Raw genomic sequence first — 22,636 nt, 5'->3', positions numbered from 1 at the left:
AAAAATAAAAACGGAACTCTCTCCCCCATTTTGCCTCTAGGCCAGTTGTCAGCAACAAGGTTCTTCATAGAATTGAAGTCAGTCGTAATATCCCTGGAATCTTAGGAAATCACATTCATTACACAGGTGGATGACCTCTTTACTTACAGCAAGATAAAGCTAGGTTCCAAACAGATGTTTGTCACAAACCCCAAGCCTAAGCAAAAGGAAACACCCTTCTAGGAGTTGGAGTTTCAGTACAGGCTCCACCCTGACTACTGAACATACAAGATTCAAGATGAAAGCACAAGCACTGCAGATGAAAAGCTGTTCAGCATTAATTTTAAAGCCAATAGCATATATCTTTGCAACAACAAAAAGATTACTCACATCAAGAACAAACCCAATGCCAAAGTGACCATAAAAAAAGCTTTATTAATCCTTTTGCACCAGCAGTTTTTTCAGATGTCCATTGCCAGCAACGGACTTCAAGCCGATTAACCTGAGTCTCGGCCCCAAGCAGTTAGCAATTTACATTCATATACAAAGCCAAGTGAGGTACATTTTCAGAAGTAGAAACAGATGGAGTTTTAAGTCCCATAAAAAGAAATTATGTTTCTTTGCCATTTTCTTAAGAACAACTGGTATGGTTCCATGAGGATCAGAGGAGTTTGGCATTCAGGGTGACAGCTTCCAGGGACAGCATTAGCGACTGCTCTAAAGCAAGACCCAGTAGTCTGTTCAACAGTGCTGTGCTCCTGCAGATGACTCATAAGCCCCTTTAACCTTTCCACATTGGACTCCATGATCAAACAAAACAGCAGTCCCCACAACAAGTGGGTGAAATCTCCTCACTGACTCACTCTGGCTTGGAGACCTCACTTGAGGCAGGCTAGAGATCCCTTGGGCACGAGCATAGGAATATCCAATGCTCAAATTGTTTAGCCACCACAGACAGAAAAACAACATTAGTTCAACCAGAGGATAAAATACTGCCTGCAAATCAGAGTTTGAAGTGAAAATAGCCTGTATAGTTCTTTCAAGTCTCAGAAACAAAAAAGTATTTATCCGGACATATACATAGTTCAAAAGGCACAGGAAGTAAAAGCATTTCTAAACAACCTCAGGTGAATTCAACAACAGTATAACTAAATAAATAAATATGTGCAATATTAGGAAGATCGCAATGTTCTTCTGCATGACATCTTATTCTGTAAAAAATATATACACATACGTGCATACACACAACTCATTGAGAATAAAAAAAACACACACCCCTTTATCAAAGTCCTATACATAATTTTATAGGCATTCAATACATCAGCATAAACATTTAAGTTACTACCTTAAAATTTAATAACCAAAAGGTGTTTTGTTTTTTCCACTGAGAATTTACACAACCCTATGCTTATTCAGGCTTATGCAATTCAGTTAGTACAGTACATATACCTATTCTTCTAGAAACTGCAATTTTTCAAATGAGGCAATTCTTCCTAATTAACAATACTTTTCCTCTCCCTCTAAAAACTCTGACAACTGCATAATCAGTAGGCCAGCTGGACACTATGGTCACTAGATAGAATGATCTTCATTAAAATCTAGACTAAAAGATAGTGGCTAGTTATGAGTAACCTGGCAACACTTTTTGTATTATAAAGACATAACAAAGGTGCTGTGAATTAAGTGGCTGTCAAACATTCCACCAAAATAGGAAATGTTAAGACAGATCTAACTTGTCAAATGCTGTTGGAACATTAGCTAATTGCTAATGGAGAGTATAGTTCTCTAACAAAGCTTTCTTTTTTCAATTCTTGCTGGAAGAATTCAGCTAAATATCATTCAGGATGAATGAGAGGGGGAAGCTCAACATAGGGATCAAAACTCATTCACAGTTAATATTTAATCTACAGTTTGCTATCCAAGAGACTTTTAATTCATTTCTTCTCCCTGCTTTCTGGACACTACTTTCCTACATTGCCTTGTAAAATAATTTTATCGCAACTTGCTGTCAACATATAAGATGTCTGAAACAAGTTTGGGAAAAAAAATTTCAGGATTTTTTTTTTTTTAATTCCTTATCACCCATGGCACATAGGAGACCTTTCCTAATGGAGGAAAAGTTTAAAAGTCACATGAAAGATTTTAAGTTTGTATTTGTTCATTAGCTGTGAAATATTTGCTTTCTTGTGAAAACAGGAAAACTATTACCCTGGTTAGAAGTTTAATAGCTATGGCACTTTTCTACAATGGGATTTCAGCAAGTCTGCCCCGAGCATCTTTGACCACAAGACAGAAAGAATCTCTTACACAGGCATGTTAAGTAGGATTTGCTGATTCTTTTCTTTTTTAATTCTTTTTTCATGTAACTGACACTAAGTGTGTGATCATAGTCACGTACTCCTACTTTTCATATTTTTTTTGAGAAACTGGAATACAGCTATATTTGCTTTGTCGAGATACGATTGCACCATTCTGTTTTCGAATTAATATTCCTAACAATCATTCCAGGTCCTGTAAGTTTATTGTGCTTCCAGTGAACTGAGAGTTATCAGAACCTGCATCGTCTTCTGTGGAGTTGTGTGGTTCCTGTCAAAACAAAGTAAACAAAGTTTGGAATTCAGACAAAGCTTTCACCCCATTATGTTTTCATTGCTTGTAACACACATTCCCTTTTTCGTAATATTTCTTTATCTTCAAACTTAATTCAAGATTATGCAAAGAAACCAAATGCACTGTTCACAGTAAATTTAAAATTGTCCCACTCTTGGGTTGCACACTGATCTAGCTGGATTGCCAACAGCATTTCATTAAAATGCTGATGGGGTAGGGATGGATCCTGACTGTTGCTGACAAAAGAAACAAAATAATTGACCATTTAAAAAACATTGTTTCCCTTCAGGTTAACCCTTTAGAATTTGAAATAACCCAACTCCCCTTCTGAACCCACCAATTTATTATAGGGTTGTTCAAGACGTGAATACTTCCGGGAAGAAGCTATATAAACCACTTTTTTTTCCACTGGAAAAGGCATTAATATTTGGCTCAAATACTATGTTGCAATTAACTTGACAAATGGAAAGCTCCATAGCAGTCATAAAAAAAGTGATCTATTTCTCTCCACGAAGATGTTAGCACTTGGTTCTCTGTTATGGAGCTGTCCATGTTCACAGACAAACAGCTTGTTAGAATAGTAGACATTAGGAGTATCTTGAATAGGTAGCAAGACAGTTTTCAGCTGTCTTTGCACATGATGCTTTTGGGATGCAAGTGGCATTTGGTGGAACTTCACTGAAGTACAGTGGTAAGAGATATTCCAAAAAATGAATGAATTTAGACCCACGCTGCTATCCAAAGGTGATTTTCAGAGCGCAGGGTAAAAGACAGTTCCCTTCCCTTCAGTGGTTTTCTTGCACACTTTTACTAGTGCAGGGATATTTTCCATGTCCCAGTTGCCACTAAAGGTACTTCTCTGGTAGTAGCCCAAGTTGTTAAAGGGGTTTTATGTTTCTGGTAGTTGCCACTAGATTGTGTCTGTTTAAAAATATCACTCCCTGTTGCTGCTGGAGTTATTTGAATCCCAGTCACTATGGAAGAGTAGGATCTACAAATGTCTTCACTTTCCTTTTGGGAACTATCACTTCGGCTCAATCTGTACTTGTTTAGGGATTTGACACTCAGCATCCAGCAGAGCTTCCACTCAGGCACCCATTAAGTGGTCATGTTTTCAGGAGCAGTTGGCAAGCAACAGCCCCGCTATTACTAACAGAAGCGGCTGGGTACAGAGTACTTTTGAAGATCTGGTCACATCATATTTAGGGTGCCTAAATCTGAGCAGAGGTTTTTTGAAAATCCAGCCCCACAACCATAAGTGCAGAGCGCTTTTGAAAGTCTGGCTCCCAGTCTTCCCCTCTCTTCTTGGCCACCTATCATAACAGTCACGGAACGTCTTTCTTGATGTTACCCTTTGGGGCAAAACAAAAAATGGGGGCACCTGGGGAAAAAAAATGGCAAACCTCTTGTGGTCACAGAGCTAGAGACTGTGAAATTAGACTTTGGTCTGAAAGTAGAGTACTTCTGTAGTGCAGGACAGCGAAAGCATCGGTGCAAAATTGTTTTCATTGTATCTAACTTGACAACCGAAATCAGAGTTCTAAGGTGCTGTACCTGAAGGATATGAACAGGTAAGTCCACTGTAAGTTGAGAATGTGATGAGGAAGATTGAGAGCTGAGCTGAAAGGGCAAGTCTCCCTCTCCTGGGGGATCATCCTGTGAAGGGAAAAACATAATGCAAACATAAGATTTCCAAGTATCTCCTATCACATAGCAAGCTTCACTCTCACCACTACAAAAAAAATCAGGAAAGGTGAAGAGTGCCTTACTGGCTAAGACCTTACAAAGGGTAGTGTCCTAAAGCACCCCAGCTTTGAAGGCTGATGAGGCCTAAGAAATGTTTCCAGTGGTTTCATGGAAGGTGAACCAATCCCCCCTAGTACTCAGTCACATGTGGGAACTGCAGATTCTCAAGAACGTTACTACAAAAGCTATGTGTTCGCTTCAAGGCCATTGTGCTACCAAAGTGGTGGTCCTGGGGCAACCCACATGATGGGGGGAAAAGAGGAAAAGCTCTGCACGTGACTCACCCCATACTAAGGGTAGGTGAGCTGAACGGCCTCTGGAAACCAAACACCTCCAGGTCTTGCCAACAGCTTACTGCTCCCAGTGAGATAGCAGCATGTAGGGTGGAAGCTTGCCTGACATTTCCTGTTAGAAGACCCTGTCTTTTCAACTGCTTATAACTGCCAAACTTTAACCATTTGGGCAGAAATTTTCCATACTGAATATTTGGGGGTGGGGGGCGGCACGACAGATGGAGAAAATAAGGCCAAAGGGTTCGGCTGTTTCCAAAAATGAGACCAGGGAAAAAATACTTTGCTTTGCCCATGTTAAAAAATGTTGGCAACCTTTGCTTTGAAGAGCTCCAGAGCTTAGGAGCGGGTCCCTGAAGTTAGGTAAGGCAGGGGCCTTGTGCATGTGGCATGTGACTTTTGCTGTTCCTATGAAAATCTGTCCAAATTTGACCTTTTAAGGCTCTCAATTCACAAATGCTCAGTAGAGATTCACATTTTCATTCTGCGAGGACTCCATCCGCAGTAAGCACGCTCCAGCCCTGCAAAGTGCTGAACGGGGTCTTCCCTGCAACTGTAGTTCTAGCTTCTGTAGGCTGAATTCATGTCTCTTCTCTGCTTTCAATGTCCTCCCTGCTGATGCACTAGCAGCATGGAGGAGAAAACCACCTAAGTCACCTAAGGTGAGAAGAATGGGACTGGGACAGAGACAGTTTAGAGAGGAAGAGGCAAGAAGAGGTAAGCTTGGGAGAACCTAGCAGAAGGCTCTGTGCTCACTAGAGAACACTCCCCTCCAGAGCCTTGAATGAAATCCAAGACTTCCAAGTCTCACCGTTAGTCTGCTGCTAGCAAATATCTGTGAAGCCCTCAGGCAACGTGTCTCATCCCACCCAGTGCTGATCCATGAAGATGGATTACAATCCTGCGTTGTGCAGGAGGTCAGACTAGATGATCATAATGGTCCCTTCTGACCTAAATATCTATGAATCTATGAATCTACTACTGCTATCAGTCTGTTATTTTAAGTGGTAGAGGTCTGTGGCGTGAATCTAAAGGTACCAACAGTGCTGCTGACGACCAGCGTCACTAGGATGACATGATGGAATCTGGTTTTTCAGTCTGCTTTTTTAAAAAAAGCTCTGGGAAGTTGCACATAAAAGTTACATGAAAAGAACATTAAGGCTGCAAAGTCAGACATTCAAAAATTACAAACTGCCAGGATTAAGGTTCCCCGTGCAACTTATTTTGAAACACCTCCTCCTCCACCCCCACCCCTCAGTGCCATGAGCACATAGAATTTTTCCCCCACAGAACCCCAGCCTCATTCAGTGAATAGAAAAGACAGTGCTCACTTAGCAAGCAGCTATTCAATATTGTTTTCTCCTCATGGTTCAGTGCATGGCCCAATGCCTCACTTACAGCACATCAATCAAACCCTGCTCTGAAGACAGAATTATTAGATTTCTCACAGGCAGCCTTAATATTCTTATAAAAAATGGTTACTTATCTTCTCGTAACTGTTGTTCTTCAAGATGTGTTGCTCATATCCACTCCAATTAGGTGCGTGCACAGTCGCTGGAAAGTTTTTCCTCTAGCAGCACTTGTCAGGTCAGCTGCGGAGCCCCCTCGAGTGGCACTTCCATGGTGGTGAATATATAACCCTGCCGACCTGGCGCCTCCTCGGTTCCTTCGTGCCAGCTACTCCAACTGAGGAAAAGGTGGGTGGGTTTGGAATGGATATGAGCAACACATCTCGAAGAACAAGTTACGAAAAGGTAAGTAACCTTTTTTTCTTCGGGTGCTTGCTCATATCGATTCCAAATTAGGTGACTTCCAACCTTTACCTTGGTGGTGGGGTCCGAGTTATGGAATTGCTGAGTGAAGCACCGCTCTGCCGAATGCTGCATTATCTCTGGCATGCTGGGTGATGGTGTAATGAGAAACAAAGGTGTGAACAAAGGACCATATTGCTGCCCTGCAGATTTCATGTATAGGGACCCAGGCCTGCGCCCTTGTGGAATGCGCCGTTAGCACCAGAGCAGGGACTTTAGCTAGCTCGTAGCACATCCGGATGCAGGATGGGATACACAACGAAATCCTCTGAGATGAGACCGGGAGCCCTTTCATCCGATCTGCCACTGCCACGAACAGCTGGTGCGATTTATGAAACGGCTTCGTGCACTCGATGTAAAAGGCTAGCGCCCGTTGAACGTCCAGTGTGTGAAGTTTCCGTTCCAGGCTACTCGCATGAGGCTTAGAGTAAAAGACAGGTAGAAAAGTGTCCTGGTTGGAGTAGAATTGGGACACAACCTTTGGAAAAAAGACCAGGTGAGGCTTAAGCTGCACCATGTCCTGAAGAAAACTGTGTAGAGAGGGTTGGAGGTGAGGGCCTTCAGCTCTGAAACCCTCCTCGCCGAATAATGGTGACTAGGAAGGCCACCTTCCATGACAGGTATAGGAGCGAACAAGTCGCCAGCAGTTCAAGCGGGGGACCCATTAGCTTGGAAAGGAGCAGGTTGAGGTCCCACGCCAGGATCTGCTGTCTAACCTGCAGGTACAATCACTCCAGGACATTGAGGAAACAGCCAACCAAGGGGTTGGCAAAGATAGAGCGCCCAGCTGCTCCCAGATAGAATTCAGAGATAGCTGCCAGGTGCACCTTGATGGATGATGCTGCCAGACCCTGCTGTTTCAAGTGCAGTAGGTATTCCAGAATAAGCGGTTTGGGCACCTGCAGTGGGGGTGTGCGGCTCTGAACACACGAGATTGCAAACCTTTTCTACTTGGCCAGGTAGATGGCCCCGGTGGAAGGTTTCCTGCTACCAAGCAAGACCTCCCTAACCTGCTTGGCGCACGAGTTCCATGGGGTTTAGCATGAAGCTTCTAAGCCATGAGGTGAAGGGACTGGAGGTCAGGGTGGTAAAGGTGACCGTGGTCCTGAGTAACCACGTCCAGGACCAGGGGCAATGCAATCAGGGCATCCACCGACAGCTCCAGCTGTACGAGCGTTGACAAGGCCACACTGGTGCCACCAGCATGACCGCTGCCTTGTCTCTGTGGACTTTGAGCAGGACCTTGTGCATGAGTGGGAAAACGGAGGAAACTCAGAGCAAAATGTTCCGTCCAGGGGAGGAGAAATGTGTCAGAGAGCCTGGGCTGTGGTTCTGGAAAGAGCAGAATTGCAGGCACTTTCTGTTGCTTCATGTGGCAAAGAGGTCGATTTCCAGAGGTGAGGAGCTCCCGAAAATACTGTGCATCACGTCTGGCCGGACAGACCACTCATGGTTGTAGAAGGATATGCTGAGGTACTCCTCCAGCTCATTCTGGGAACCTGGGAGGTAAGACGCTTCCAGGTGAATAGAGTGGGCTATGCAGAACTCCCATAGTTGGGAGGGCTTCCTGACACAGTGGAGAGGAATGGGCTCCACTCTGTTTATGTAAAACATCTCAGTTTTGTTGTCTGTCATGACTCCCACACACTGTCCCTGTAGATGAGCTTGAAAGGTTTGGCATGCTCGTTGGACCGCTCTCAGCTCCTTGAGGTTGATGTGGAGAGTTCGTCTTGGGACCATAGGCCCTGCGTCTAAAGGTTTCCCAGGTGCGTGCCCCAACCCAGCGCTGACACGTCCGTTACCAGGGACGGAGAGGGTTGAGGCTTGTGGAAGGGGACTCCCTCACACACTGTCTGCGGGTTGAGACACTAGCGTAGGGACGCGAGGTCCTGCACCGGGACAGTGACCAGAATCCAGACTGTCGCACCCCAGGCATTCGGCTGATGCGAGCCAAGCCTGCAGAGGTCTGGGTCACATCCTGGAGTGCTGTACCACACATGTGCAAGACGCCACGTGACCAAGTAACCTCAGGCAGCCCCTTGTTGTGGTGGTGGGGTACTGTCTGAGGCTTTGTACGATGTCAGTCATTGCTTAGAAGCAAGCCTCCGGCGGGAACGCCCTGGCCCAGTTCGAGGCCAGCACTGCCATGATAAACTGTATCCTTTGAGTTGACTTGAGTTGACCAGGGTCAACTTGCTCTCTTAGAGGAGAAGACCCAGCCTGTCGAAGGTGGATCTCACGAAACGGACCTTTGCATCCACCTGGTCCCTGGAGCATCCCCCAGAGCAGCCAGTCGTCAAGGTAAGGATACACTTTTAGCTGCCTCCAACGGAGGAAGGTGGCCATGACTGACATGCAGTTGGTGAACACTCGGGGGGCTGTGGACAGGTCAAATGGGAGGGCTGTAAATTGGTAATGTTTGTGACAGACCACAAACCTGAGGAAGTGTCTGTGGGCGGGTTGTATCAATATGTGGAAGTACACATCCTTGAGGTCAAGGGCGGCATACCAGTCTCCCAGATTCAGAGAAGGGCTAATTGTGTTCAGGGAGACCATGCGAAACTTCAGCTTTTTCATGACGCAACTGAGGCATTGCAGCTCAAGGATGGGTCTGAGACCCCCCTTTGCTTTGGGGATTAGGAAATAACGGGAGTAGAATCCCTTGCCCCATAGCTCCTGAAGAACCTCCTCCACTGCCCCTGCAGTGAGGAGAGTTTGGACCTCCTGACTGAGGAAATGCTTGTGAGAAGGGTCCCTGAAGAGGGATGGGGAAGGGGGTGGGGGCAGGCAGAATATCTCACTTCTACCATGTGAAGGACCCAGCAATCTGATGTTATTTGTGACCAAGCATGGTAGAAGTGGGATAGAAGGGACAGGAAACAGGGCTGCAGACCCGGTCTGTTAGCTGGTATGTTGCCCCCAGGCGCACTTTCAAAAGGCCTGCTTAGAGCCTGAAGAAGCACATGCCTGGCCCTGGTTGGATGGGGGCTGGGAAGGCTTATGCCTGCCATTCCTGCCATGCTTCCTAGACAAGTCCTCCCTAGGACATGGAGGACAGGGACGCTGTACAGGCTGCGGCTTAAAGTGCTTTCTCTGGGTGGCCGGGGTATGCACCCCCAGCGATTTCAGCGTAGCCCTGGAATCTTTAAGGCTATGCAGCCTGGAGTCAGTTTGCTCTGCAAACAGGCCTGCCCCATCAAATGACAGGTCCTGCAGGGTATGTTGCACCTCGGGTGCTTCGCCTTCATGGCAATCCCGGAGGACAAGGTACGCATTGCTGAGTATGCAGCACCAGTGAAGCCTGTAAAGAAGTCCGTGCCACTGCCTTGCCCGCTTCAACAATTGTCCCAAACTCCTCCCTGGACTCCGCAGCACTAGTTCTTTGAACTTTAACATGGACTTCCAGGAATTCAAGTTGTATCTGCTTAGGATTGCCTGTTGGTTGGCAATCCTGAGTTGGAGTCCCCCAGTCGAGTAGACCTTTTGGTCGAACAGGTCCAGCCACTTAGTCCTTGGATTTAGGGATAGGACCCTGCTGCCCGTTTCTCACGCTTGTTTACTGCGGCCACCACCAATGAGCAGGGCTGCGGGTGTATGTCAAGATATTCATATTCCTTAGCAGGGACAATATACCTCCTCTCGACTCCCTTTGCAGTCGGAGGAATGGAGGCAAGGGTCTGCCACAGGGTCTTTGTGTTGGCCTGTATAGTTTTGATAAGGGGCAGAGCCACACTCGATGGACCTTCCGGGGCCAGGATATCCATCCTCTGGTCCTCCGTCTCCACCACCTCCTTAGCCTGCAGGCCCATGTTGCATGCTACCCTATGTGGCAGGTCCTAGTGGGACCGAATGTCTACAGGGGGCGGTCCTTAGCCAGAGGTCCCTGCAACCACTTCATATGAGAACGATGACGACGCCAGTGGGGGTACAAGGCCCCCATGGGACTCTGGGGCTGTGGGGACACCCTGCACAGCCTCTCCTTCCACACTGACCGCCCCAGGGTCCATGCTGGTGGTGGGAGCAGGCTCCGGGAGTGGCGGGGTGGTCTGCACCAGTGTCACCTCAGAACCCCTAGGGGAGGGTGCCCTGGGCCTAGTGGTACGCCCACAGGGTCCAGAATGGCCACTGCGCAGGCACTTGTCACTGCACTTGCTATGGCCCTGCACCCACATCCCGATGCATACAGTCCGATTTGTGTCTGGTATGCCTGGACTCCACCTCAGAAGACAAAGACCTGGAACATGAAGGCCAGGGTGGTGCTGATCAGAGCTGTACCTGTGACTGGTCCCAGGAATCTGGAGAGTGGTGCCACGAGGTGGAGTGCCGGCAAGAGGTCAAGTGGTGCCAGGACAAGGGTGCCACGCTGGGGACCGGTGCCACAAGTCAGAGCGGTGCCGCAGAGATGCAGCTGATTGCATCAACATCGTGGGCCTGCCTTGAGACGGTGCCACGCGCTGCAGTACCAGAGGCTTCTCCCAACCGGCCAGGGACTGTGGCGCCATCATGGCACTTAAGTCCCCTGCGGCCTTGAAGGTGTCCGGCAACTCAGTGTCGTCCACCACCTGGCCCAGAGTCCACTAGCACCAGACTCGATTGCCCCCCTTGCGGGGCTGAAGTCAATGGTGTCATCTCCTGGTCTGTTGGTGCCGGGTGCTCCTCCCCAGGACGCACACCAGTGGCGCTTTTCCAAGGTGGCTGTCCTCAGCGCCAGAAATCAACCCCTGTCCTGCTTGCAGTGCCACTTCTGCGGTACTGGGGCATGGGAGCAGTGCCGCAGCGCCTTCTGCCGGCCTCGGGTCGCTATGCCTAGCATCCTTCCTTGGCACCGCTTCCCATACGGAGCCCAGAGTGCACCGCATGGAGGAGCTTGGCTCCGGATCCTGTTGTGACAAAGCTGGCTGGGGACGAAGGGCCGCCCCCATCAGCAGCTGTTTCAGGCAAAAGTCTCGCTCCTTTTTTGTCCTGGGACAAAACCCCTGAAAGTTCTTGCACCCCGTCAATTTGGTGCACCTCCCACAGACACTTAAGACAAGAGCTGTGGGGGCTTATGGCAGGATCTGCAGGGTTTAAAACCCTGGGATTGAGGCATGCCCCAAGCGGAACAGGAAAGTTGGGCTGGGGAGAACCCCCACTCCTACACTAACTACTATAAACTAACAACTATTAATGCTACCAAACTAAATTACTAGAAGAAACGAGGAGCACTTGGAATAGCAAGCCACTGCAGTTCCAATGACCGTCCATGGCAGTAAGAAGGAACTGAGGAGGCGCTGGGTCGGCAGGGTCATACGTTCACTGCCGTCAATATGAGCAAGCACTCGAAGAATAATGTAATTTGTGTGTGTTATTACGGCATATAGGGCAGGGCAGGATCTTTCCTTTCTAGCTCGCACTCCTGGGGCTGTTCTCACTCCTGAACAGTGTTTCCTCAAGGCCCCTCTCCAGTGCAGCTACTCCTGTGGCTTTTCAGTGCTGCCCCCAAGGCTTCCGCCATGCCACTTCACAACTCTCAGTCTCCCCATCACCTTGGCAGTGTCTAAATCTCCTCCCCACCCCCCGACATGTGCATGAATAAGGGGAATATTTACAGAAGCGTTTTAGTTTATACTATAGCATTCATTTTTCATTATCAGCTAAGGGTGGGGTATAAGGTCCTCCCATGAAGTGGCTCTTTAAGGAAACCATTTGAACCGGCCTTCTTCACTCCAGTTACTTTTGTAATTATTTTTAAGATGCTTGGAAAAACATTTCTATTATTGGCGATAAGTGTGTGAAGGGACTCTCACCCTGAGGAGAGAAAAACGCTCCTTTTGGGAAACAGCCTTAAAAACAAATCAGCAATACATTACTCACCAAGTACCTTGGTATCATGCAACAATCACAATATTAATATAGGAGAAGACTATATCGGATTTGAAAGGACAGTCAGATTCTTCTACATGAACTGGCAAATCATTAGAGAACTGGGTAGATCGTATGTTTTATTCATGTATTCTTACTTGAAGTAGCTGAATTTGCACATACTGTGCGCCAGTGGCTGGATCCCTTATTGTTAGGCCTCCATTTGGCAAAATAATGTTGCCACACAATCGATTGCCATGACTGGTAGATGAGAAGCTGGTAGGACTCACTTTACCACCTTTGCTTTTCCTCTGGCCAGAATTTGATGCTGCTGAAATAAAGTTATTTTATTAATTATGTTGGAAAGTCTGATTCTTTGGTAAGTTTCTCCTTTGGACTTGTCAAATTTAATCTGAAAACATCTTTTCTCCCTTGCCTCTAGTTACTTTGTCTCCTTTTACTATTAACCAACTAAGGCCATTAAAGTAGATAGGCCCAAAGGTAGAGATTATAAACTTTTATGTAGTCTATATTTTCATTTTTTTCTGTTTAAATTTCAGTGAAGTGTTAGTTTGGATTTAAATATTTTCCTCCATATTTCTCAATATAGACATCAAATATTACCAGGAGAACAAGAAAATACGATGATTAAAAGCAACACTAATATCTTCATTGTTCATGCTGAATAAGATGCCAAAAGAAAATTAAAAAGCATAATTTGAGGATAATACATATTAGATCTTTTCAATTATCAAGTGTTTTTTTGTTTTTTACTTCAAATGTTACAGGTAAATATTTTTAAACTAGGACTTTCAACTTTTGAGTGTCCATTTAAATTTTGTTCATGCATTTTAAAATGCAAGACTCGTTTGAAATACTATATAGAAGTTTATTACTTTATACCAGCAAAAAGAAGAGCGGATTAATTGGCTCTGAAAGTAAATGGCTGTCACTAAGTTACTGGCATGTGACACATTAGACATAATACAAAGAATCTTGTTTAAGAAGGGAACTGGGAATTTTCTAGCTCTGTTTTATAGAACAGGGCCAAATTCAATCAAGTGTCCTTTCAATCTAGGATATCACCAAGCATGCATTTTGGACAAGCTGCCATAATTACAGATCACTTCATAAACAGACAAAAAGAAGGATAGTCCTCTATTTCCTAGACAAGAAAGAATTTTTAAAAAGAAGTGCATACATGCATAGTGCTATAAAGCAAGAGATACGATAATGTTTAATTTGGAAGTGTAATCCTTTGCTTACCTCAAGACATAACTAAAAACAACTGTCACCTTGATTTTCGGAGATAGGAGGCAACAAGAAACGTAAGGAAAAAAATTGTGTAGTGCAATGTTCCTCTCCCCTTGGGGGCAGCTGCAACTCAAATAGCTGTCTCTTGTTGTTTCGTTATTTTTTCTAGGCAAGTTTAGCAAGCCATGGAACACATTTGACCTAACAAAGCAAAGTTTAGTGCACATCAACAGACAGCTATGAGTTCCACTGTAGTTTAAGGGGAGAAAAACAAATGGGCTAGTTATGTAAACTATGGCCCAGTGTTTGTGTTTTATAAAAATCTGCTACCTCAGACTCAATGTTAACAGAAAGGTTTCAATTAAAAAGAGTCAAATAAATTCCCCTACAGCGCTTGCAAATTAACACTGCAGCACTGTGCTAGAGCCAGGCCTAGAAGTGAAACTGACGAGTCTGTTCTCATTCATTGTCCCTGCTGAGTAAAATGAAACGCCAAGAGTGGACAAAAAGCACAAATAGCAAATTAGATTTTTTAAATTATTTTGGTTTTAATACATTGAAGGATAATCCTACGAGTAGATTTAAGTAAATGATATTGAGAGTGAGGGAAGGGGGAGTTTAAATATAACTTTAACCTACCAGGGTCCCTTTAACAGAAAGGGAAAACTAAAGTGTGGGTTTTTTAAACTCAGTGAATTTGAAACTCCATGCAAGAAGATCTTAACTATCCTCAAAAAAAAGCACACCTCACTCTGACTTTGTTGCTGATTAAAATAAGTTTATCTATTTGAAAGAGATATGCTCCCATTTCATTGCATGTTACTAGATTCCGCAAGGAAAATGCCTCCTCACCTGTGCTGCTCCCATTCCCTTTCTGTTTTCTTTTCTTGGCTAGCTGAATGGCTCTGTAGTCTGTCCTTGCAGATCCACCACTCTCCTAATCAAACAAGAGATATGTTTTATACATGTTTGAAACAACCAATTAAGCTAACGAAGCCGACTAACAAATTGCTGGTTGCTCATAATCTTTTATGTTATCCTGTATATTCATCTTTGGTTAGGATTTAAAATTGGTAAGTTTTTCAAACAGTAGCAATCAAAATTCTGATGGGTCCCTGCATGTATCTGTCATCTAAGGTTAAATACACTTCCATGTTTATCTGCATTTTCAGGAAGGTCATGCTGTGATAAAAGGAAACATTTTATACTGAAAACAAACATTTATCTTTACACAGTACTGGAAAGGGGAAGGGAATGGTTTTCCGGAAGCAGTATTAAAGATAGAATTATGAGAACAAAGACTGAGACTAACAATTTCAGTTACTTTCCATGCCCAAACCCTTCCCTGAAACTAATACACACAGGACATACCGTATAGTCCCCTCCTTATGCTTTCTTGTTAGTCCCACTTCACCCTTGGGGGGTTAATTTTGAATTTTTTAAAATTTTTTTTAAACTTTGAGCACAGTCCTCCCTCCCCCACCCTCACAATTCAGGCCTTTTAAAAGAAATTTTCACCATGTTGAATCCATGTCTAACAACATGTTTAGTCAATACAGAGTTCTACATCCTTCATGAAAAAAACCCATGTAATTGGGTAAATCAGTATGAAAGGTCTGCTCGTAAGTTGCAAGCAGCACTGGAGTATCCTCAAAGTTAAGATGCTTCAGTCATCTGGGGACAACTGAATATAGTTACTGCATACCAAAAATGAGCTGCAAGTCACTGAGCTAAGATCCATTTCTTTCTGAGCACTGTAGCTTCCTGGAGGGTTGGAGAACACAAACTGTGTCACCACTTTACTGCCTTCCTGTTGACCAACAACATCCGAGCTAGGAAGCAAGTTTCGTTCAGCTTTAGTTGGTGTCAGTAACTCAGGTCCATTGCTTCCACCAAGGCTGCTGGAAGGGGTCAAAGTGGTAGTGTCTATCGTTAGATTATTGCTGGATGTCAAACCATGCAGGTCTTGACTGGAATTCTTCACTGATAAAGATGCTAGCGAACCTAAGGCTTCTGCATTTACAGTCTGTACATCATCCAGATTTGAAGTACTTTGCTGTAAAACTGTAGCAGTGGTGCCCATCAAGAGAGAACTGTCCAGGCTATGTGGAATATCACTACTTGTCACCAATATCAAAGGGTCAACTGTTTGACCTAGGGAATTGCTACTGACAGAAAGGTTTCCACCAAGAGTAGAACCTACTGAAGCAACGTCTATGGTGACAATTCCAGAGTTTACTAAAGCCATATCTGTTGCAATCCCAGAATTGTTACCAGACACATTGGAGAAAAGGGACACAAGGTCTATGTTGCTGAGGTCACTTTGTCCTGGACTGGTGAGTTCACTACTAGGTGTGAGGGAACTGGTTGCTTCAAGCTGGGTTAAGAGATCTGAAATACAATACATGTATTAAACTTGTTGAAAATGCAACACACGAATGATAAACAAAAGGAGGTTGTGTGCCGCTACCTGTGGCTGAAGGGGTGCAACCCTCGAAAGTGGGAATACACAGAAGCCCTACTTACTAACAGAACACACTGATACTTCTTCCAGAACAGGTAAGATGAATGCTTAAGTTTACATGCACTACAAATAAATGAAGCAACATTACTGACCTCAGAAACTGTGGTGTTTAGAAGCAACACACTTGTACCAGACACATGAGAATTTAATAGGGAAGAAAACACACTGCATGCAATCGTCTGAAGACGGAGTATCCTGAAAATTATAGGCTAAAAATATTTCCTAAATAAAACCCACTTTTCTAAACCAGAATTACGAAGGAAAACAAATTCACCTTTATAGTAAATGTTAAGATTTCCCAATCAGAAGAAAAATTGTTTCAATCAAGTATTAGTTTCCTTCGTAATGTATCCTCCTCCCAGCCTTATCAAAAATATTGTACAGAAGTGTCTCATCTGTGTATATATATTTAGAACATTGAAAAAATTTTCACTCTCTTTCCTATTCACTATGCTACCAAGGTGGGACTTTGAGCTCTGTCTCAGTGCGCGTCAGTTAGTTGTCTAGATAAAAGTAGGATGAATTTTTAAGTTTGCCACATCACTGAAAGACAAAATTACTTTAACAACGTTTACTAATGTTCCACTGTGATGAAGAATCTCATATCCAGCAAACAATTATACAGTAACATTATTTGTTCATACTGCTGGACAACATAGCTTCCTTTCAGCACAGGAATTTCTACATACACTTATACTCTCCAAAATACCCTCAAAATGGTCCATGCTACAAATTAGGACTTAAGAGTATTTTGGTTTCAAGTCCTCATTATCAGGTTCTAGAAAGAATATTTTGAAAAACCTTCAAGAGCAAGATCTAATTAATTCAAGATGTTACTGACTTCTGAAAACCACAAGCCAAACCCTAGTCACAGCTCCCACTATAGATTTTATATTATGTACATAGAGAGAAAAAATCCTGGCCCCACTGAAATCAGAGTCTTGCTGTCAACTTCAATGAGGCCAGGATTTTACCCACAGTTTTTGCCTGATATACATAGTGTTTAGGCTTCCCTTTGCCCCAGCCATATTTTGAGGCTAAAATATTATACCTGGACTGAAGTTGTGCTGTTTGACCATATGAGTCTTCATACTATGCTTGGAAGTGAACAGTTTATTACAACTGGACACTGGGCAACGGGTCTTCGATGAATCCACATCTTGAAGATGTTTCTTGGAGTGAATATACAAACTGCTGCGTGCAGAGAATTTTGCACAACAACCTGCAACATGACACACAGCATATTACAGAATCTTTCTTAGTTTTAACTTAAAATTAGTATTTAGAATTCTCTAGTAAACAGCTCAAAGTCACATAAATAAAATGTTCTAGTTAGTTAACTTGCAGTACTTGAGCACGGGTGCCATACATAAATACAGGAAGTTGAAGAAAGCAGCACAAAGCAAAGAAGCACAGAGTTTCAAAGGAGCAGAAGAAATGCCATACCAGAGCAGACCGCTGATGCATCTAGTGCGGCATCCTGCTTCCAAGAGCAGCAAAACACCCAAATGATTTAGTGAAAAGTGCCAAAAAGGCACCTTAAATAGAAGCATTTGATAATGGCCACTGGTGAAACCATGAGGAGGAAATGCTTCCTGACAACCACAGGGCAAAAACCACTTTGTTTTATGCCATGAAGTGTAAGTATCAACGTTCCTTGTTCAGCCAGGAAGTTGGGTACATGGTATTGGGTCTATTTATACCACACTTATAATCTAAACCCTTTTAAAAATCCCACTAGAGATTGTGCCTCAATGATTTCCTGCAGCAGATGGATCCACAAATCTTTTGCTTGTATTCATTTTAAAACCACGGGTCTTATCTGTAAGCTCCCCATATACCCTTAGCCACTTAATTATCCCTTAATGGATATTTGTAGTTCTACAGAGACCTTTTTGCTGGAAGAGGCAACCCAAGGTGACCACTAGTACTGGAGGGTAAATGTACTACAGAGTTATAGAAAAAGGCCATTATAACTCTTCTGCATGACTTTCTATCCATGTTAAATATGACCAACCAGCCTATTAGATTAATCTGAACAGCAATCAGATGCTGAGCAAACATCTTCATTTTTACATTGCTTGTGATTCTTCCCTCCTGCAGCCACACATCAAAATAATTTTTCACAAGCAGTTTATCCCTAGGGTACAATTAGTTAGCTGAAAAGATAAATATAGTGTCTGGACAGTATCACAGTCTTAAATCTAAAGTTGATTTCCTTTAGTCACTAACTGATAAGAAAAATCAAGTGACAATGATCTGCTAGCCATTTCCCCTGCCTCCTTCACGTCTGGGACAATGTGATTTATTCAATTAGATGTTCTTTAAAAAATAAGCTACAAAGAGGCTTAAAAAAAAGTAAAACATGACTTGAAATACCCAAGGCTCCACTCCTTCACTGAGCCTTAACTGGGCAGGACCTTGCACCTACCAAAGCCTCATGTGCTCTAGTAACAGCACACAGGACCACAAACAAACCGTACCTTCCACTGGACATTCAAATGGTTTTGTGCCTAGGTGAGTTATACTGTGGCCTTTCAAGTGTTCTGCTCTTGTGAAGGATTTCCCACAGCCTTCTATTGGACATGTAAACCTCCTGTCATCTTCATGTTTCCTACAAAAAAGGGAGATTACTATTCCCAAACTTAAGTTCACTACGTTCTCATTTCTAGCATCAATTACAACCACTCTGATTTTAAAATTCACTCTTAAAACGATTATCTGCATTAAAACATGTTTAGCCAATGCGAAGATCTGACAAGTAAGCTATGTGTTGGGTTTTGTTTTTAAGCATAACTACTTTTTGTTTTTTTACCTTTTATGTCTTAGTAGCTTGGACATGCTGGTGAAAGACCAGCCACAACCTTCAGAATCACAGATAAAGGGCCTTTCACCTAAAACAAAAGTCACATTTAATCATATAGTAACAAAAATACATGCTGATATTGTGAAGTCTCAGAGAAGTTTAAGGGACATCTACACTGCAACCCAATCCTCCCCTCCCCCCTACAACGAGTCTCCAAGCCTGGGTCCCTGGACTCAGGCTCATACTGTAGGGGCTAAAAATAGCAGTGCAGACGTTCCCACTCTGGCTGGAGCCTGGGCTCGGAAACCCTCCTCAGGTTTCACTGCCAAGCAGTAATGTCCACATGGCTATTTTTAGCTCTGTAGCGCAAGCCCAAGTCAGTTGACTTAGGCTCTGAGACTCACTGCAATGTCTTTTTCCCCCGTGTTGACATACCCTCAGTTACTTTAAAAAGCTAAAGAAATTAAAATATCATTTTACAGTTATCAAACAAGTTTCCTTATCTACTGGCCATGTCCTGCAATTGGATCTGCATGGGCAGACCCCTAAGCTCCCATGGAACCCGAAGGCACTCTATGTGGGTGCATGGATCCACCTACATAGATCCAACCGCAGGAGATAGCCCTATATTAATTTGGACAACCAGATTTTTTAAAACCCAATTTGCTTCTCACTGTTTATGTAGCAGTTTGTGTGGGTTTGTTTTTCACCCATTTCTCTCAGTTATGTTTTGTTGTCCAAACTAAAACGCAGTACACTTAAAAAGTAAATAAAATCCACTTCTCCTTGAAGAGGTTTTTACCAACTATTGTTGTAAACACTTAAAATTAGTAAAATATTTCTCTACTCTTGCAGTTTGCTCTATGCAAGTGATAGCACTTGGTCTATAGTCAATTTCCTCCTGTTTCCATAATCTTTCACACAGTAACAACAGAGAAAAAGACTGTTAAGAGACAAGGAAGTGTGATTGTAAAGCCACAAAAAATGACAGAAGACAGAGGGAAAGGTATAGAACTACTTTTAACTTAAGTTTCTTTTTTAACTTGACAAGATGAAGCTGACTGTCACTTATAAGTCACGGACAGTTGTTTAGAGTCATTTTCAGGTTCTCGCTCTTCCAACTCTTGGTCACAAACATTTCAGGGGTGTTTCTATTGACATTTTTAAAAAATTCTTATTGGCGTTAGGTTTGTAAAGACTGCTTTTATAAACGGCTAAAGCTTGAGTCGGCATTTGACCCACTATTTCTTTATGCATTCAGCTGACCCAATTTATGAACTATCCTGATGAATACCTGTATGACTTCTCATATGGATTTTCAGTCGGCAGGCTTTGTCATATTGCTTGCTACAACCAGGGAAAGAGCAGGAGAACTGTTCTTGCTCTCTGAAGTGGGCTCGATTATGAGAAAATAATGCACTCACTGTGATAAAGGTTCTCTCACAACCTATGGAAAGAGGGGAACATCATCTTAGCTCAGTGTGACACACAAAATAGGAAAAAACTCTATACCAGTGGTTCTCAAACTTTTCGATTGGTGACTCCCTTTCACACAGCAAGCCTCTGAGCGTGATCCTGCCCCCCCTTATAAATTAAGAACACTTTTTTTACATTTAACACTATTGTAAATGCTGGAGGCTAAGTGGGGCTTAAGTGTGGATGCTGATGGATTGCGACCCCCTGAGGGGTCATTCACAACCCCCAGTTTGAGAACCCCTGCTCTAAACCATACTTCAGGGTTTGCAACTATGGGCTGGAATTGAATATCCACCTAGACATGGTATGTTTTGGGCACAGAGAAAAGCAGAACCAGTATAATTTAAGATACACTGCTCAAAAAAGAAGATGTAGTCATTTAGAAAAGCTGGTGGACTGATGCACATCAACAGATTAGAAGACAACAGTGAGGAAAGTGCTCACAGATTAAAAAATTGTTCTACTATTGTTGTACATTGATCAAAGCACTATCTAAGTCTAATGTGGATATGTTGAGTGATATCCTTTTCCTTTCTGCTGTTATTCAATCAGAAAACTTTGAGATATCTCTCTCCGACAAGGGACAGAAGATGGAGATCAAAAGATTCCAACTGTCCATTTGAAGTTATGTAGAATATTGCATAAGATACACCCCTTAATGGGTCTGAACAAGATCAGCATTGCTTGATGTTTAATCAGGGAGCTGCCCGACAGGATTGATTCATGAACAATTCTAGGTGTGTCTAAAGGGGATGTCTGTCTCTTGGGTCAGAACTGTGACACCCCTGCCGCCAGCAAGGCAGCTGCTCTATGAAGTCTCCCCACATAAACCAGCTCTCCTCCCTGTTCCAAAGAGGCAGGTGACCCCCAGTGGTCCCACCAATGCTGTAATTCAGTTCCCAGCCCATTTCTCTCAGGCAGGCCCCCGGCATAGATCTCACAAGTCCCAGGACCACAGGTGGGACTGGGGCGTCCACAGACCAGTTTCACCCGGGAGGGTGGCCGGCCGGGTGTAGGTCTCTCGGGGCATGGGACTGTGCCAGTGCCTAGGCACGAAGCGCACCCCCATCCCCAGTAAGGCCCGAGAGGAAGGGCGAGACCCAGAGGCCAGCCGGAGAAGGCGATTACCGGGGAACTCGCAGCGGTAGGGCCGGTCGGGCTCCAGGTGGCTCCGCCGCTGGTGCGCGCCGAGGCGGGCAGCGCTGGGGAAGCGCTGCCCGCAGGCCTCGCACTTGTGCGCCGCCTCCTGCTCGTGCGCCCGCCCGTGCGCCCGCAGGTTGTAGACCGTGGTGAAGCGCTTGGTGCAGCCGGGCGCGGCGCAGGCGAAGGGCCGCAGCTTGTCGTGAGAGTGCAGGTGGCGCCGCAGCTTGTAGGCGGTGGCGAAGGACCAGGCGCAGCCGGGCACCGGGCAGCCGAAGGGCCGCGCCGCCCGCCCGCCGCCGCCCGCCCCGGGCCCCCCATGAGCCGCCTGCCGGTGCAGCCGCACCTGCTGCTTGCGGGAGAAGGTCTCGGTGCAGCGGGGCTCGGGGCAGTGATAGACCAGCAGCGCCCGGGAGCCCCCCGAGGCCGGGGCCGCGACCTCCCCCTCAGAGCCGGGGGGCTCGGCCCGGCTGGGCCGCGGCGATGGGACGTGAGGGGCGGCCGGCTCCGGCGCGGCCCCGGCGGGAGCAGGCGGCCCCGGCTCGGCGGCGCCCGGCCCCAGGGTCAGGACCCCGTTCTCGATCCGCACCAGCAGGCTCTGGTTGTTGATGGTGATGGTGCCGGAGAAGGCGCCGGGGCCCGCGCCGGCCTGGCCCGCGCCCTCCGCCGCCTCCGCTCCCCGCCGGAGCGGCGCAGCAGACGCGCCGGGGCCCGGCGGCGGGGGCAGCAGCGGCGGCGGCGGGGCCGGCCCGGGAGCCTCCTCCTGCTCCCCCCGGGGAGGCTCGGTGCGGCCGCTCTCCCCGCCGCCCGGCCCGGCCCCCGGCTCCGCCGCGCCCCGCACCAGGTTGAAGACGAGCAGGAGCCCGTCGCTGTCGGGGCCGGGCGCCGGAGGGGGGCCGGGGGCGGCGGCGGCGGCGCTGGGGCCCGGCTCCTGCTTCTCCTCCAGCAGCATCACCGGGAAGCTCATGTACAGGCCCGAGGCGGCGGCCGGGTCCCACTCGGGCGGCGGCGGCTCCGGCTCCGGCTCCCGCTGGGGCAGGCGGCCGGCGGGCGGGGCGCTCGGTGCCGCGGCACCGCCGCCATGTTGGGTGTCGGGCCGGGCCTGGGCCGCCTCCACCGCGGGCAGCCCCTGCGTTTCCATCTTGGGGGTCCCTGTAGC

At 45.7% G+C, this 22,636-nt stretch overlaps 1 protein-coding gene across 7 annotated transcripts in view; it reads right to left on the bottom strand.

Moving 5' to 3' along the window:
- Positions 1–22,636, bottom strand: part of ZXDC (ZXD family zinc finger C) — a 23,185-nt gene extending 549 nt beyond the window's left edge. Inside the window, exons 1-10 of one of the 7 annotated variants that reach the window (XM_077823404.1) lie at positions 21,466–22,633; positions 20,156–20,308; positions 18,871–18,949; positions 18,539–18,669; positions 17,107–17,277; positions 15,237–15,922; positions 14,384–14,468; positions 12,436–12,608; positions 4,144–4,245; positions 395–2,565 (exon numbers count right to left, since the gene is read on the bottom strand). In XM_077823404.1, the coding sequence (XP_077679530.1) occupies positions 2,479–2,565; positions 4,144–4,245; positions 12,436–12,608; positions 14,384–14,468; positions 15,237–15,922; positions 17,107–17,277; positions 18,539–18,669; positions 18,871–18,949; positions 20,156–20,308; positions 21,466–22,618 (2,820 nt within the window). In that variant the 5' untranslated portion in view covers positions 22,619–22,633 and the 3' untranslated portion in view covers positions 395–2,478. Of the gene's footprint in view, positions 1–394; positions 2,566–4,143; positions 4,246–12,435; positions 12,609–14,383; positions 14,469–14,902; positions 15,923–17,106; positions 17,278–18,538; positions 18,670–18,870; positions 18,950–20,155; positions 20,309–21,465 lie in introns of those variants that run through there. The other 6 variants (XM_077823405.1, XM_077823406.1, XM_077823407.1 and 3 more) reach the window with 6 other exon arrangements.

The sequence above is a fragment of the Eretmochelys imbricata genome, chromosome 7 (genome assembly GCF_965152235.1).
Source record: "Eretmochelys imbricata isolate rEreImb1 chromosome 7, rEreImb1.hap1, whole genome shotgun sequence".
In the NCBI taxonomy this organism is placed as follows: domain Eukaryota; kingdom Metazoa; phylum Chordata; order Testudines; family Cheloniidae; genus Eretmochelys; species Eretmochelys imbricata.
This window is presented reverse-complemented; position numbering and strand designations above follow the sequence as displayed.